The 16984-nt window shown below is 40.8% G+C and overlaps 1 protein-coding gene across 1 annotated transcript; it reads right to left on the reverse strand.

Annotated features, from left to right (window-relative positions):
* Positions 1 to 377: 377 nt before the first annotated feature.
* LOC130456159 (ragulator complex protein LAMTOR1-like) lies at positions 378 to 2405 on the reverse strand. Its single transcript, XM_056809621.1, has 2 exons — positions 2252 to 2405; positions 378 to 1762 (listed from the first exon to the last, which is right to left on the reverse strand). The coding sequence occupies exon 2, from the start codon at positions 1481 to 1483 to the stop codon at positions 908 to 910; it is 576 nt and encodes a 191-aa protein (XP_056665599.1). The 5' UTR covers positions 1484 to 1762; positions 2252 to 2405; the 3' UTR covers positions 378 to 907.
* Positions 2406 to 16984: the final 14579 nt, after the last annotated feature.

Raw genomic sequence — 16984 nt, forward strand, 5'->3', positions numbered from 1 at the left:
TTCCCAACCCTCCTCCATAGGTTCTGCTTTTTGGGGCGGCGGCGGCGGCGGCGACTGCAGCGGCGTTGGCCGAGTTTTGGAGCTAGGAAGATTGCTAATTAAAGAAAGCTGCCAGACATTAATACACCCAGATGCATTTGGCTAAAAGTGAGACATGGACAATTTTTTTTTTTGCCTCCCGGCTTCTGTTTTGCATGGGAATGAGCCCTGAATGCCAGGGCCCAGGACAAAGAGGGATCAATGGAATTGATTGATGGGGGGGGGCGCCTGCGGGGCTACCTTTAAGCCCAGAGAAAGGGACCAGATTAGTATATTTATAAAATAAAGGGGCGGGGAGGGGGGGGGGCGCCGTACAGAAAGGAAACAGGACAACAAAATTCAATTCAATGCACCAAAACATTTATTAAGCACCAAACACAGAGAGGTGCAAGGAAAAACGGGGGGGGGGGGGGGGGGGGGGCGCACTTGGGGCTGAGGGCAGGGCTGGGGCGGGGCAGTGGAAATGGGGCAGTGGGAGTCAGCGGCTTGTAGATGATGTCTCCTCAGTGAGTTGTCTCCTTCCCTCTGTTCTGCTCCCCGCTGTGCTGCTCGCCTGGCTTCTACAGAAGGCCGCTTTGCTGGGGGAGGGGGCACAGCTAAACGGGGTCTGGGAGGGGCTCTGGGGTGGGGTTGGAGGCTCCTGCTTCGGTCGAGGCCCCGGCTGAGGCTGGAGGGGGGCCTGGGGCAGGGACAGGGGAGGGGATCCAGACAGGGGCAGGGGCTGAGACCAGGCCCAAGGCTGCTGCCAGGCTTGGAGCCAGGAAGGGAAGTGGAGCTGGGGCAGGTTCAAATGCCCACAGATCTTCCTCCAGAGCCCAGGGGGTCGGATCCGGGGGCCTAGGGGCGGTCTCCAGGCCCCAGTTGCTGCTCACACCACTTCGAACTTCACCACCAGCTCCTCCGAGGGTTGAACGCGCACGTGCTGCATGGCGCGGTGGGCGTCCACCGCGATATGGATGGCCAGCTGCACGTCGGCGTAGGGTACCAGGGCGCCGGCCAGCACGCGATAAGGGTGATTGGTAAGCGTAGGCAAAGCCATATTGGATGGCTCCTTCTTCTTCCAGTAGCTCAGGAGCCCTCCCCCGGTAGGAACCCCTACCCCGGAGATTCCACTGCCGCAGCTGCTGCCGAGCCCGCTGTAGCTCCCGCCGCCACCTCCTCCACTCACAACGGCCCGATTGAGCTGGGCCAGCCGGCTGCGGTACAAGCGGGCTCGATCCAAACATTCCTGAGGTGCCAGGCGCTGCACCTGGGCCGCCCCCACGGCGATGATGCTGCTCGCGGCTCTGGCCAAGATGGATGCCAGAACGGCCTGCTCGTCCGGACAGCTCTGAGAGTCGGATGTGGAGGCCCTGTCCTGCTCGCCGGGGGGTTCCAGCAGCCGAGCCTGCTCGTCGGGCTCGGGGCCTTCCTCTTCCTCGCAGCTGCAGCAGCAGCTCCCCATGGCCCTCACCGGCCTGTTCCACTGACTCGTTCAGGGCTGCAAATATCGTGTGACCTGCCCTATCAGGCCTTCTCCTTCCTACCCTCCTTTGCCCAGTTAGGCCCTACCTGGACTCTGCTCTGTCCAGCTCTGTCTCGTATTCTGCGGAGCTCTTGCCTTCAGATGCTCTGCCTCGCCTACTCTGCTCAGATCAGGCGCGATGCTCTACTGCCGCGTGACCCAGAGGCGCCAAACATCGCGATACCAGACCAGCCCATTGCTAAGGGCATAGGGGGAAAACTGGAGAAGCCCAAAGAAAATGAAGGCAAGAATAAGATTATTAGCTCCAGAAATAAAAAGAACCAAAAAATGACAACAGGAAATTAATAACTTATATAGAAAAATATCAGAGAAAAAATAAGACAAGTTATCAAAGCATCATTCCTCTTTTCTTCCCTCCTCTATTCCCCACCAAAATATCTAGTCCACATAGATTTAAAGCAAGGATTTTTTTAAAGCCTTTCCAAGGTTTAATAATCAATACATTGTATCATTTATGCCTGAATATTAATAACACCAAGCTCGGCACATACTGTCTTGCAGACCCTGTGCTAGGTAACAGAGGTACAAAGAAAAATTTAAATAGTCCCTGCCAACAATACAATGTCGATTGTATTCTGCCTGGCCCTAATGCAGAGCTGAGAATCATGGGTGGGCACTAGAGAGAGACAGGTTTAGGCTTGAGGAAAAAAAATCATAATAAATGAAAAACCACAAAAACCCACTCACTGGTACAGAAGGCAGCTACTCTTCCCGGCTCATGTTACAGAGGAGGAAAGTGAGACCAAAATTGGTTAAGGGGCTTGCTCAAGGGTGCACAGCCAGTAATCAGTCCAGCTAGGAATGAAAAGCAGGTCTTCTGACTCCAAATCAAGTACTCATCTGACTCACAGCACACTGCCTGATGCAACAATATTGCAAGCAAATGCCTGGTGGTCCCTGACACTCTTTCACAAGCTCAAAATGATTTTTTTTATCAAAATAAGAAGAGGGTTTCATTTCTTATGGTTAATATCAGTAGATATGACCCTCATAAATCAACTTTGAAAACGGAAGCCTGATTCATTTTAAGGGTGTGGCTTGAGATCAAAATGTCTAGTCTAGTGGAATGACAGCCGCCTTGCAAAAGAGATATCCCAGGCTATAGTGAAGAGAGCTTTAGATTCGGAATCGGAGGAGTCCGGTTCAAATCCCACTCCCACCAGACTTGCCGCGTCATTTCGGGTAAGTGACCCCCTCTCTCTAGACCTTGATTTCCAACTCTAAAATGAGGAAGGTAGACAAAATGAGCTCTAAAGCCCTCTCTAGCTCCCGGTCTGTGATCCCCCACAAATTAACTGCGTTGTAAGATGGGATTCTTTGAATAAAAATAGCCGGCACTGAAACAGTGCTTTTAAGATTTACAAAATGCTTCCTATCTTTTGATGGTCACAAAAACATTGGGAGGTAGGTGCTATGATAACCTCTTTGAGGAGGGAAGGCTTTGAGGTTAAATGACTTACCCAAGGTCACACATCTAGTAAGTGATTGAGGTATGATTCAAACTCAGGCTATCCTTTCCAAATCTGACATTCCAGGATGTTCAAATGATGGGTAGAAAAGAAAGAAGGTGATGATGTTTCAGGATGTTTATCCAGGAGAAGAGAAAGTTCAGGATGAAATAGCTGATTCCAAGTATTTGAAGATGTGTCAAGAAGACAAGGGATTAAATTTGTTCTGTTCATTCCCTCAGGCAGTGGGGGGTTGGCTGAGGAGTGGTTCTCAAACTGTTGGCTCTTAGGGCCCCTTTACATTTTTTTAAACCCTTCCTTCCACCTTAGAATGGGTATAATGTACTTGATCCAAGGCAGAAGAACACTAAGGGCTGGGCAATGGGGGTCAAGTGACTTGCCCAAGGTCACACAGCTAGGAAGTGTCTGCGGCCATTTTTTTAAACCCTCAACTTCCGTATTGGAATCAATACTGTGTATTGGTTCTAAGGCAGAAGAGTAGTAAGGGCTAGGCAATGGGGGTTAAGTGACTTGCCCAGGGTCATGTAGCTGGGAAGTATCTGAGGCTAGATTTGAATTCAGGACCTCTCATCTCTAGTCCTGGCTCTCAATCCACTGAGCCACCAACCTGGACTAGAATCTACGATTTAAAGAAGAAAAAAATGTATAAATTTAACTTTAACTTTTTAAACTTTAACTTTCTTTTTTTTTAACCCCTTACCTTCTGTCTTAGAATCAGTACTGTGTATTGTATAAAAGTCCAGCACAAAGTCTTGACCAGGATTTTACGTGTTGTCCTACGTTTCCTATTTTAGTGTTGGCACAATGGCTAGAGCACCAGGCCTGGAGTCAGGAAGACATGAGTTCAAATTAGGCCTCAGATATTTATTTCCTAGCTGTGTGACCCAGGGTAAGTCACTGAACCCTATTTACCTCATTTTCCTTATCTGTAAAATGAACTGGAGAAAGAAATGGCAAACCGCCCCATTATATTTGCCAAGAAAACCCCAAATAGGGTCACTGAGAGTAGGACATAACTGTACAAAATGAAAATTTAAACTTCTAAATATCTCTGCCCAAACCTTAAAGTATCTCTAAGTATCTCTGCCCAAACCTTGTAGTGGAATGGAACAGGCATTTATTAAGCTCCTGCTAGAACACCAAAGACTGTGCTAAACCCTTTATAAATATTGTCTCATTTCACCCAAACCCCAATCCTGTGAGTTAGGTCTATTATTATTCCCATTTCACTGCTGAGAAAACTGAGGCATACAGAGATGAATTTGCTAAAGTTATGATACCAGTAAATGCCAGAGGTTGAATTTGAACCAAGTCTTCCAGACTCCATGCCCAGTGCTATCCGGAATTATTGTTTAATGTCCACTTGAATACAAATACAGTAAATAAAAAGTCATCATGATTCACTGCAGATTGTCATGAGTTTGTGTGGGTATATGGGGGGGATACTCTGTTTTTAACGGAAATGTGGGGCACACCATGGGCTTCTTTCCTTCTTAGTATTAATTAAGCTCCTATCAGAATTACTGTTTAGATACCAGCCAGAGGAGAGAGATGAAAATATGAAATAAATTCTTTTTAAAAATTAAGAGCATAATTAACTTGGCAATTAAGGTTTGGATAGTAATCAGTACAGGACTGAAATGCCTCTCCCAAGTCCACCTGAAATTAGTATGAAATCAACTCTTCTGAGAATCGATGATTTTTTAAAACCTTTATTCTCCATTTTAGAATCGATTCTGTGTATTAATTCCAAAGCAAAAGGTCTAGACAATGGAAGTCAAGTGACTTGCCCAGGGTCACACAGCTAGGAAGTGTCTGAGGCTAGATTTGAATTCAGGACCTTCCATCTCTAGGCCTGGCTCTCAATCCACTGAGCCACCAATCTGCACAGGAATCTATGATTTAAAGAAGAAAAAATGTACAAATGACTACTTTAACTTTCTTTATTTTTTTTAAACCCTTACCTTCCATCTTAGAGTCAATACTATGTATTGGTTCTAAGGCAGGAGAGTGGTCAGGGCTGGGCAATGGGGTGAAGGGACTTGATATTTTTTAAATTCAGTATAAAAAGTATTCTATTTCTTGGAGTCTTGCATCACAACAGAAGGTTCTTCAAAAAGATAATTGGTGGTGGAGGGGAGAGCAGTGATTCTTTAATTACATGCTTACAACAATTACAAAGCTTAGAATCTTTTGGGTGGGAAAGAGGAAGATACATGAGACTTGAACTGGACACCTGAAAAATAAGAAGCTTTCTTAGCAGTTGGTGTGAGTGGGAAAAATTACTGCGTACGAGAGGAGTCAGATTGGGCTGATAACAAAATAGGCACTAATGTACCCATGCTGATTTTTTTAAAAGACCAATAAAATAAATTTAATAGAGGGTTAGTATTTTTTCAACTATGACCTTCAACTCTAATGGGCTGAATTCACTATGATAAAGGAAAGAATTGCAGAATGGAAGAGAAAATAAAACCTAACAATTTGTTGTATAAACAAAACACATCTAAAATACAGGTAGTGATGCATATTTGAAGATAAAGCCTACATGTATGAAAGCATTTTTATGCTTCAAATGAATCAATCTGGAGCTACAATTAAAATTTGATTTAGGGCAATAGCAAAGATAGTATAAGGAAAGATAAGCAGAGGAATCTAAATTCTGATGACACCATATTTAGTGAAACATCCATATGCAAATTGAGGTAGAATTAATAAGAGTAATACACTGATGAGAAAAGAATCAATAAGAACCAGGCTCTTTAAAGGAAATTTAAATGAAAAGATAAAAACACCGAGATAGTAAGACATTAATTCTAAGTGATATTAATTAAAAAAAAAACCCTTACCTTCTGTCTTGGAATCACCACTGTGTATTGGTTCCAAAGCAGAAGAGGGATAAGGGCTAGGCATTGGGGGTCAAGGGACTTGCCCAGGGTCACACACAGCTGGGATGTGTCTGAGTTCATATTGGAACTCAGGACTTCCCATTTATTGAGAGCCAGAGGCCTGGCTCTCAATCCACTGAACTACCCAGTTACCCCCTTAATTTTAATGTCAGAGTTTGACAAATTAACAAAAAGTAAACAACAGGGAAATTACAGACAAATGAGATATTGGAGAAAATGTTCTTGATAGACCTATGGAGGTTTCCACATGGGGAGATGCATGTATTTCTCAGGCTCCTACAGTAGATGTATATATATGCACACAAAAAACATAACACATGCCAGAGCAAAGAGATCATAAACAAATGTAAAAGGCAAAAATATTAAGCATGCCCTTCATAAAATTATGAAATTATTATAACTAAAGGAAATTTGAATGAAATATATAGACGTAAAGATTAAAAATTAACATCCCAAATGATTACACCAAAAAGTAAATCACAGAAGCCATAAAAAAATAAAGAAAATAATGAGTGAGTACAACTAAACTTATGGGATATGACTAAAAGCAGTAATTAAACTTCTATCCCTGAACATTAGCAAAAGAGAAAAAGAGGTTTCACAACAGGATAGTTGAAAGCGAAGTGATTCAGGAATCTGAGGATATGGGTTCAAATTCTGTGACTGATGTTTGTCAGAGTCAGCTTGATAGTATGCTGGATCTGGAATCAGGAAGACTTAGATTGAAATCATACCCAAGTCACTCTGGAAGAGCCATTTAACCACTTTGTACCCTAGTCTCTTCATCTGGAAAATAAGGAGGAGGGGAATGGAGTGGTTAATTTCTAAGGTTCCTTGGAGCTCTAATTCAAAATGTAGAGAACTTTAACATGTACATCTTATAGCCTAATCACGTCAACAAGCATTTTCCAAGTGCCCGTGAAGTTCCAAGCATGGGGCTAAGCCCTGGGGACACAAAGAAAGGCAGAAGGAGTCCCTGTGCCCAAGGAGTTTACAGTCTAATAGGAAAATCTAAATATGACCAAGATAAACTGGAAATAATCTCAGAAGAAGGGGGACCGAGAAAGAAGATAAGAGTAACTCAACTATGAGTTAATAGGGAACCAGCCATGACATAGAGATTATAAAAAATAAACTAGGCTTCTTCAATTATTAAAAGGAAAAAACCCAGCAACAACCTTTCCACAAAATAAATGCATTTACAGTAAGGTTTCTTTTTTTGGAAAATTTTATTTAATTAGTTAATTTAGAATATTTTTCCATGGTTACAAGATTCGTGCTCTTTCCTTCCCCTCCTTCCCCCCTCCCCTGCAGCTGATGCGCAATTCCATACAGTAAGGTTTCTTAATTATTTTTGTATCATGGATGCTTTTGGCAATCTGGTCCAACCTAAGGGCCCCTTCTCAAAATAATGTTTTAAAATGGAGGATTATAAAAGCAACTCATTATATTGAAACAAAGCTATACTTTTTTCCCTTCCACGTTCACAGATACCCTTAAAACGATCTATAGAGCCTCTGTGGGTCTCAGAACTCCAAGGTAATAATCTCAGATATTTTTTAAAAGAGAAGATTAAGACTTGGACAAAATCTTTTCATCAATCATCTCTGCCTAATGACTGCCATCCGAAATCATTAAGGAATTGACCTAAATCTGTAAGAGAAAGAGCTGTTCCCTACTCGATCAGTGACCAAAGATTATGGACTGATAATTTTCAAAAGAATAAATGCAAATAATCAACAATCATCCAGAAAGTTTTCCACATCATTCAGAATCAGAGAATTGTAAGTTAAAATCCGCCCCGCCAGGAATCATGTCACGCCCGTGAAATGTACAGAAACAATAAAAGTTAAAATAAATCAGCAATGGTGGGGATGGCTAAAAACAGGCACTCTAATTCACTACTAGTAGGGCTATGGGTTAGTCTAACAGCTTTGTACAATGATTTGGAATTTTGCAAGAAAAGTTACAAAACTGTTCCTACCCCTTGGCCCAGTGATCTCACTACTGGATTTATATTGCAGAAGATCATGAACAACAAGAACGCATCTATTTGTACAAAAATATTCATTGCAGCACTGTTTGAAATAGCAAAACACTGGGAACGATCCATTGGGGAATGGTTACAAAATGTATGGTACATAAATGTAAGGGACTATTAGTACACCATAAGGAATGATGACTACAAAGAATTCAGAGAAACGTGGAAAGACTATATAATAAAACGACAAAGAAAGCAGAATCCCTCACCCCAACGGAAATTATGAGAATGCAGTCCAGTATAGGGAAAAGGGCCAACATTGGGATCAAGAAGACCCAGGCTCAACTACCATGTCTGAAACATCCTGCTCTGTCTGCCTATAAACAAATCACTTAGCTTCTCAGGCAGGAAGGAGCCCGGGTAGCTATGGCACAATATGAGGCACCCAATAAGTACCACTCTGTACTGGCATTGAGAGTTCACTCATCGGGAGTCTTTCATACCAATAAAATCACTGATGTAGTTTAAACACCAACAGTAGCAACAAGGAAAACACACTATTGTGTCAATTGTATACATAAAGTTGGAGCAAAGGGGCATAGGGGATAGTGCACCAGATTTGGGATCCGAAGGACCAGGATTCAAATTATGCCCCTGACATATCCTGATTGCGTGCCTCTGGTTGGGCATAAATATTTGTTAAGTACCTACTCTGTGCCAGGGATTGTGCTAAGTGCTAGGGGAAGGAGGAAAAGACTTTTATCAGGGATTGCGCATAGTGAGGTTATTAAAATGTGAGTATGTTGGGATTTTTTTAAATGATGCAATAAACCAAAATTTATCAATCAAAAAGAAGGAAAAAGAAGGTGGAAGAAAAGTGAAAATGAAAAAGAATGCACCAGGTCCCTTCCCTAAGCTCACTTCTTATCATGGGCAACATTACCGCCATCATCAAAATTACTCCAGCTGCCTGAAGGATTGGAAAATAAGTCACTATTATTTGTCTAGCTAGCACTGAATATACCCAGCTCATTTTGTTGCCTCCCATTCTTTTGGCACACTGAATGCCTACCTTGAATTGAGTTGATGACTTCCAAATAAGCTATTGTTTTTTCATCTCAGTTTTCCCTCTTGGGGGGTGGGGAGGAGAGAAAGAGACAGAGACAGACAGAGAAAGTGACAGAGAGACAGAGAGAGAGAAAGAGAGACACAGAAAGATGGAGAAAGAGACAGGCAGAGAGATAGAAAAAGAGACAGAGATGGAGAAAAAGAGAGAGAGAGATGGAAGAGAGAGACAGAGAGCTGGAGAAAGAGAGACAGACAGAAAAAGAGAGTGAGAGATGGAAAAGAGAGACAGAGAGATAGAGAAAGAGAGACAGACAGATAGAAAAAGAGACAGAGAGAGATGGAGAAAGAGAGACAGAAAAAGAGACAGATATGTAAAAGGGAGACAGAGAGAGAGATGGAGAAAGAGAGACAGAGAGATAGAAAAAGAGACAGAGAGAGATGGAGAAAGAGAGACAGACAGAAAAAGAGACAGAGAGAGATGGAGAAAGAGAGACAGACAGAAGAAGAGACAGAGATGCAAAAGAGAGACAAAGAGAGATGGAGAAAGAGAGACAGAGAGATAGAAAAAGAGACAGAGAGAGATGGAGAGAGACAGACAGAAAAAGAGACAGAGAGAGATGGAGAAAGAGACAGACAGAAAAAGAGACAGAGATGTAAAAGAGAGACAGAAAGAGATGGAGAAAGAGAGACAGAGAGATAGAAAAAGAGACAGAGAGAGATGGAGAAAGAGAGACAGACAGAAAAAGAGACAGAGAGATGGAAAAAACAGAGAGATGGAGAGAGACAGAGAGACAGAGGGAGAGAGAGAGAGAGAGAGAGAATGAGAATTGGAGAGGGGTCTGCCACAATTTGGCACATCTGCAAATGCTTTCTCCTCTGTAGATAGGCTGTGTCTACAAAGGCAGAATGAAATGAAATGGAGAACTGAGACAGTTATCTATATCTTTTAGACAAACAAGAGAAGGGATCTGTGACAGACAAAAAAGTTTCCTTTTCTCTGCCCAACTATCCAGATGGGCACTCTATGTTTATCCAATCCAGTCATGAATTGGTTAAGTCTCCTCTCTCTATTGCTGATGCCCACATGGCCTGTCTCTGGGGCCTGGGGGTAGAGGCGACACCATAGCCAAAGTGTTTAGTTCCAGCACTGGAGAATTTAGACTATTCACTTGCTTGCATTCTTGCCAAACAAAATAAAAATATGCTTGACTCAGTTTTCCCTTTTCATTCAGATGTTTTGGCATCATGTAGAGAAAGCCTCTACCAAGGACACAGTAAAAATGTGGCTGGGTAGGAGCTGTAAAGTCTGTAAACAGAGCGAGAGAGGGGAAAAACTGTCCACTCAGGGCACTACAGAAACCTTTCAGATTGTTGTTTTCATGTTCCTTTCCTTCTATTAAGGGGAGTCTGAGAAAACTACTTAGATGGAAAGTATCAAGAGTGATTTTACCCCTTTTGAGGAAGTTTTTGATGAAGAAAAATGTGTGTTCGTGCTTGAACTAAAATAACCAGACAGAACTTTGGGAAAGAGGAGAGGAAAGACTTTTGATACCTTCAAGAAAATTCTGGGGCCTGGCCTTCTTTTTTGAGTTGGCTGCTCAGCCATCTTTTTGTTCAGACAGTCTCTCAGACCCTAGGAGAAGTTTCAGATCTTCATATTATGAAAAGAGGAGTCGAGCATCATCATTTTCATCTGTAACTACAATAAAAGCCAGGCCTGTCCTTGGCTGCTCTGTCCATGATGTTCTGAGTCTAATGTCAAATTGGCTCTTTAAAACTAGCATTAGAAAGAAAAAAGCAAGCATCCTTAGCAAAGTGGATGGGGTCCTACATGGAGAGCTGGAGAAGCCTGGGTTTAAATCATTTTTCAGATCCCTTCTACCTCTATTACCTTGGACAACTCACTTACCCTTTCTGAGTCTGGTTACTATAAAGTTGGATTATTAATATTATTAGATTATATGATCATAATATATAATGATAAAGTATTATATTAATATACTATATTATTACTTTATTATATTTATTTTATAGTCTATATGCTATATACTATATCTTATATACAATAATAAAATATATTATGAGTCTGGTTACTATAAAGTTGGATTATTAATAGTATTAGATTATATGATCATAATATATAATGATAAAGTATACTAATATACTATATTATTACTTCATTATATTTATTTTATAGTATATATACTATATACAATAATATAATATATTTATGATGAGGGGGCAGCTGGGTAGCTCAGTGGATTGAGAGCTAGCCCTAGAGATGGGAGGTCCTAGGTTCAAATCTGGCCTCAGCCACTTCCCAGCTGTGTGACCCTGGGCAAGTCACTTGACCCCCATTGCCTAGCCCTTACCACTCTTCTGCCTTGGAGCCAATTCACAGTATTGACTCCAAGATGGAAGGTGAGGGCTTAAAAAAAAAAAATATATATATATATGTATATATATATATATATTTATGATGAGTCTGGTTACTGTAAAGTTGGATAATTAATATGATTAGGTTATATGATCATAATATATAATGACAAAGTATATTAATATACTATATTATTACTTTATTATATTTATTTTACAGTCTATATGCTATATATTATATACAATAATACATTTATTATGCTATATATAATATTATAACATTAATATACCATATTATAGCATATTATTATAACATTAATATATGTATTATGAGTGGTTACTATAAAGTTGGATTATTAATATTATTAGATTATATGATCATAATATATAATGATAAAGCATTATATTAATATGCTATATTATTACTTTATTATATTTATTTTATAGTATATAGACTATATATTATATACAATAATATATTTATTGTATTATATATTATATTATAGCATATTAATATACTATATTATAGCATATTATTTTCACATTAATATAATAATATTAACAGCATCTATCTCACAGGCTTATGAGGATCACATGAAAAATGACTTTGCAAACCTTAAAAAGTGCTACATTTATGCTCAGCGATCATTATGATTATTGCACTGCAATGCTATGTCCATGTGTATTTCCCAGTCTCAATACAACTTTGTCATCTCTCGGTTGTCGCCCTAAGTTCAAAGGATCATAGGCTTAGGATCGTAAGGGATCTCCAAAGCTGAAAGATTATAGGCTATACATGATTATATATCCTATATGATTCTAGGATCATAGATTTCTGTCTGGAGGTCATCTAGTCCAATCCTGACATTTTGTAAATGAGGAAACAGAGGCCTAGGTGGGTTAAGTGACTTGCCTAGGGTCACACAGCTAGTAAGTGGTAGATTGGAGATTCAAATCTGGGTCTTCCAAAATTCCAAGTCTCTACACAAGTCGGTATGCTGGCTTTCAATTCACAAAATAAAAAAATTATTTGCCAGATTCCAAATAACTTTGCTTGCCTTTGTTATCATTGATTGTTTTAATCACAACTCATTTATTATGTTTTGAAAAATGCGATCTTTTCATCATCCATGTGAATAAATTAATATCAAACAAAACTATGCATAGATCTGCAACAAATCCACAGAACCTAGTTGGATGACAAATATAGGGTTTATCATACAAAACCTCAAAAAAAGCAACTTAGGAATTTGCATAATAATTAGGCTTTTCAGCCAGACTTTTAAGGGATTAATTTCCAAATGGATAAGGGAGAATTGTACACCCCAAGGGAAACGTGATATAGACTTATGAATAGACCGCATCTGAAAGCAATAATAATATGAATGGCAATTATCACATTTAATCCGGGAGTCTAAATAATACCCTATAAAAAGCTCTCTCGAAATCCCAGACTGAACTTTTTTTTGATTCTGGATGCCCATCTCTAGAAAAGAAGGTTTTCTGAGGATTTTAGCAATGTTTCCTGAAGTCTTGGATTCCACTGGATAAGGAAATCCTCATGTTTGCACTCACAGTTCTGTTCCTAGGGTTCTAGGCTAGAAGGGATCTAGGTGGTACAGTAGATCCAACACCAGATGTGGAGTCAGGAACATTTGACTTCAAACCCAGCCTCAGATACTTGCTGACTGACTGTGTGATCTTCAGCAAGTAGTTGCACCTTTGTCTCAGTTTCCTCTTCTGTGAAATGGAGATTATAATAGCATCTACTTCCCTGGGTTGATGGGAAGATCAAATGAGATAATAGTAGTAAAGAGCTTAGCATAGTGCCTGGCACATAGTAAGGACCACATAAATGTTAGCTGTTGGAATAGTTATTATATCGGGGGTTCTTCGCCTTTTTTTGTGTCTCGGGCCCTTTGAGCAATCTGGTGAAGCCTATGGACTCCTCATGCATAAAATAAAATACGTAGGCCTGCAAAGGAAACAAATGCTACCCATATAAGGATAGCAAAATATCTTTAAAACCCTCCAACCATCTCACAGACTCCAGTTTAAGAATTCCTGTTCTGGGAGGGAAAAGAGCAGAAAGAAAAAAGGGAGATGATTTGCCCGGGGTTACATGAGAGCAGAGCCAAGACTTCAAAGGTGGTGGACACAGAGGCAGAAGATCTGTGGAGATGTAAATTATTATTAAGCCCACATCGTCTGGCTCCTGAGGAAGTCCTCTTTCTGCTAGAACACGCTATTTGAAAATTTTCATAATTCCATGGGAAAACTGGAGCCAAAAACTGCCCATGTGGTGTTGAAATGATGAGCATGTAAGTTGTTGGTCACCCCCCTGCCCCCCAGCAATGTAAAATGCTAAAAAATTTCAAGGCCTAGTGAGGCAAGATCAGAACTCATCATGGCTCCCACCATCCCATTCCTTTCAATTCAACAAACTTGTATTAAGGGGCTACTGTGTAGTAGACACTGGGCAAAGAGGAAAGGATGAAATGACCAAAATGTAGCAGTCCTTAAGGTAGCTCAGGGCTAGGAGGGGGAATGTAATGTGCACAATGGGGTGGAGGATCACTAAAGGCTAAGGGGATCAAGTAGGACCTTTTAGAGGAGGTGACACCCCAGTCAGGTCAGTGTTTGAGTGCTTGAGCTTAGGACAAAAGAATAGTTTCCCTCTAATGTATCAACCTCAGGCCCTCTCTAATCTGCCATCTTTCCTCCCTTCTATCTCTTTTCTCCTTCTCTTGTTCCTCTCTTGGTTTACTCCTTCCTTCCTCTCCTTTCGTTTCTTCATTTTGACGTGATCAGACCTGCAGTTTAGGAAGATCACAGACAATTAGTTAATAAGCACTTACTATGTGTTAGGCACTGTGCTAAATTCTAGGGCTACAAAGAAAAGCAAAAGACAGACTCCTGTGTAGGGCAGCTCACAATCTAGTGGGAGAGACAACGTGAAAATAACTCCTGTATGTGCAAACGAGCTCTAGAAAGTATAAACTGGAAAAATCAACAAGGAGAAGGCACTAGAATTAAGAGTAATGGGGAAAGGATTCCTACAAAAGATGAGATTTTTGCCAAGACTCAAAGGGAAACCAGGAGGTAGAGATAAGGAAGGAGACATTAAGGAGACATAATGTGAAGGTAGAACTGACAAGTCTTGGTAACAGATAGGATATGTGGAGTGAGTGTGAGTGACAAGTCAAGGATGACACTGAGGTTGCCAGTCTGGGTGACTGGGAGGATGCCCTTGGCTGGAACAGAGGAAGTTCAGAAGAAGGAAGGGTTGTGGGGAGGAAAGATAATGAATTCTCAGGTTGATGGATTATGATATATACGTATTCAAGAAGTACTCATATTGAAACTGAGGATCCAAGAATTTCATAAAAGAGAGAATGCACAGGGGTCATCTAGGCCAAACCATACCTGAGCAAGATCCTTAACTGCATTGATTACATATCACCTTCCATCCCTTGTGACTTCTAAGATATTTTCTATTCCTTTGGCTCCCATGACACTGTTCTTTTCCAGGTCTCTTCTTCCAGGTCCCATTATTCTTCTTCCTCCTCAGTCAGTCCATCCACATCATATCCCTTTAAAAAAGGAGTGTCCTCTAAGCTTTTAAACAGATCCTCCTCTCTTGTCTCACTTTACTTTCTCACTTGATCCCATCTGCCTCAGATTCATTTATCATCTTTATATAGATAGCTCCCAAACCTCTCTCTCTCTCTCTCTCTCTCTCTCTGTGTGTGTGTGTGTATGTGTGTGTTGATAGGGTGGGGCAGGAAAGAGCAAGGGGTAATTGGGTGGTACAGTGGATAGAGCACCAGGCTTGGAGTCAGAAAGATCTGGGTTCAGATCTTGGCTCCCTTAAGCCATTGTGTAAATGTCTTTATCCTCAATTTCCTCCTCTTGAAAATGACAGGGTTGGAATAGATGACTGATCAAGCACATTAGGATTCGAAATTCAATCTGAAATACCATGCTCTAGGTAAGCAGATCCAACTCTGTCCTCACTTTGAAAATTATCCCCAACTCAAAGCCTTTGCTTAAGTCACTCCCCAGCATCTGAAAGGTCTTTCCTTCCTCTTCTACCCTTATTCAAATTCTGCCACTCTTTAAAGCTCCATTTCTTTTGGAAGTCTCCCTTGACCATTTCCCCACACACCTTCCTTTTGTTTGGATATCTTTCATCCTGACACTCAAACATCTACTGTCTCAAACTGGTAGTTCTCTGATGTATCTATGCCTTGCCTCCCTAATTGTTCTGAAAGCGCCTAAGGGCAAAGTTGTCTTATCTCCTCTCTGTCCCCTTCACTTTCTAGCCCTGGGTTATCAACTCAAAAGGAACTGAATAAATTGAATTTGAATGAAGAGAAGAAGCCAATTACAGAGCCTGTGGTTAATTTTGTTCTGTCAAGATATATGGGCCTAAAATATATGGGCTTTTAGTAACATGCCCAAGATTCTCTTTCAAGGCACAAACAATTAGCAATCTCAATACTCCCATTCTTAAAATATCTTAGGAAGGAGGGAAAGTAAGGGCTCAGTGAAAAATATTTCCCAGAACTCTGAAGTTGCATCTGCAAACCAGGAAATGGATTATATGAGTTCTGGGCAAAGTTTCAGATCAGGAGCTCTTCTCTCTACCTCCCCCACTCAGTACTGTAATGACTGAAATGAACCTTACTGAGGTAGCCAATGGTGAAAATCTTCTTTTTGCCAGAACTGATGCTTCATGAGCCTTTTTTTTCTCTGGTTCTGATCAGCCATAATGCCAAATTTGGGGAAAAGGGAAGAGAGAGCATATGTTCTTTCTCATAAAAGAGAAAAACCCTATACAGAGCAGCAGCCTGGCTTATATCCAGCATGTACAGTTTTCCATTACACTCCAAGAGCTGTTCTGATAGAGGATATGGTGCAGTGGAAAGAGATTGGGTTTGGCATCAAAGACTATGATGCCTCTTTCCATCCCTGCCATTTATTAAGCCATGTGGCCCAATCTTTCCGAATCTCAGTTTTATTATCCACAAAATGGGATGATCTTTTTTTTGTATGTGTGTACTGCTAATTTTACAAGGTGGGGATCACATGTGATCATGAATGCAAAAGACTTTCATAAACACAAAAGCTATAGAAATACAAGTTATTATTATGATGTACAAAGCAAGAGGATAGGAAACGTTCTTTGGACACCAACCAGATAAAGAATTATAGGACCAAAGATTATGAGCTGGAAAGGACCTTAGAGATTATTTGTTCTAGCTCTCATTTTATAGAGAAGGAAAGTGATGTCCAGAAGTAGAAGGGCTTGTTGGTCAGTTACTTCAGGCATGTTTGATTTTTGTGATCCTATTTAGGGTTTTCTTAGCAAAGATATTGGAACAGTTTTGGCATTTCCTTGTCTAGTGCATTTTTCAGATGAAAAACTGAGACAAACAGGATTAAGTGATTTTCTCAGGGTCACAACTCTAGTAAGTGTCTGAAATCACAATTGAACCCAGGACCTCCCATCTCCAGGCCTGGCTCTCTATTGAGTTATGCCACTGCCCCTCATTTGTCATTTAGAACCTCAGCCTAGGCTGCCCCTTTACTCATTTTATTTTTTTTTAGATTC

The sequence above is a fragment of the Monodelphis domestica genome, chromosome X (assembly GCF_027887165.1).
Source record: "Monodelphis domestica isolate mMonDom1 chromosome X, mMonDom1.pri, whole genome shotgun sequence".
In the NCBI taxonomy this organism is placed as follows: Eukaryota; Metazoa; Chordata; class Mammalia; order Didelphimorphia; family Didelphidae; genus Monodelphis; species Monodelphis domestica.

Bases quoted from the DNA above. Each gene is read 5' to 3' on its own strand.
- LOC130456159 (XM_056809621.1), bottom strand. From the start codon at position 1,483: ATGGGGAGCTGCTGCTGCAGCTGCGAGGAAGAGGAAGGCCCCGAGCCC.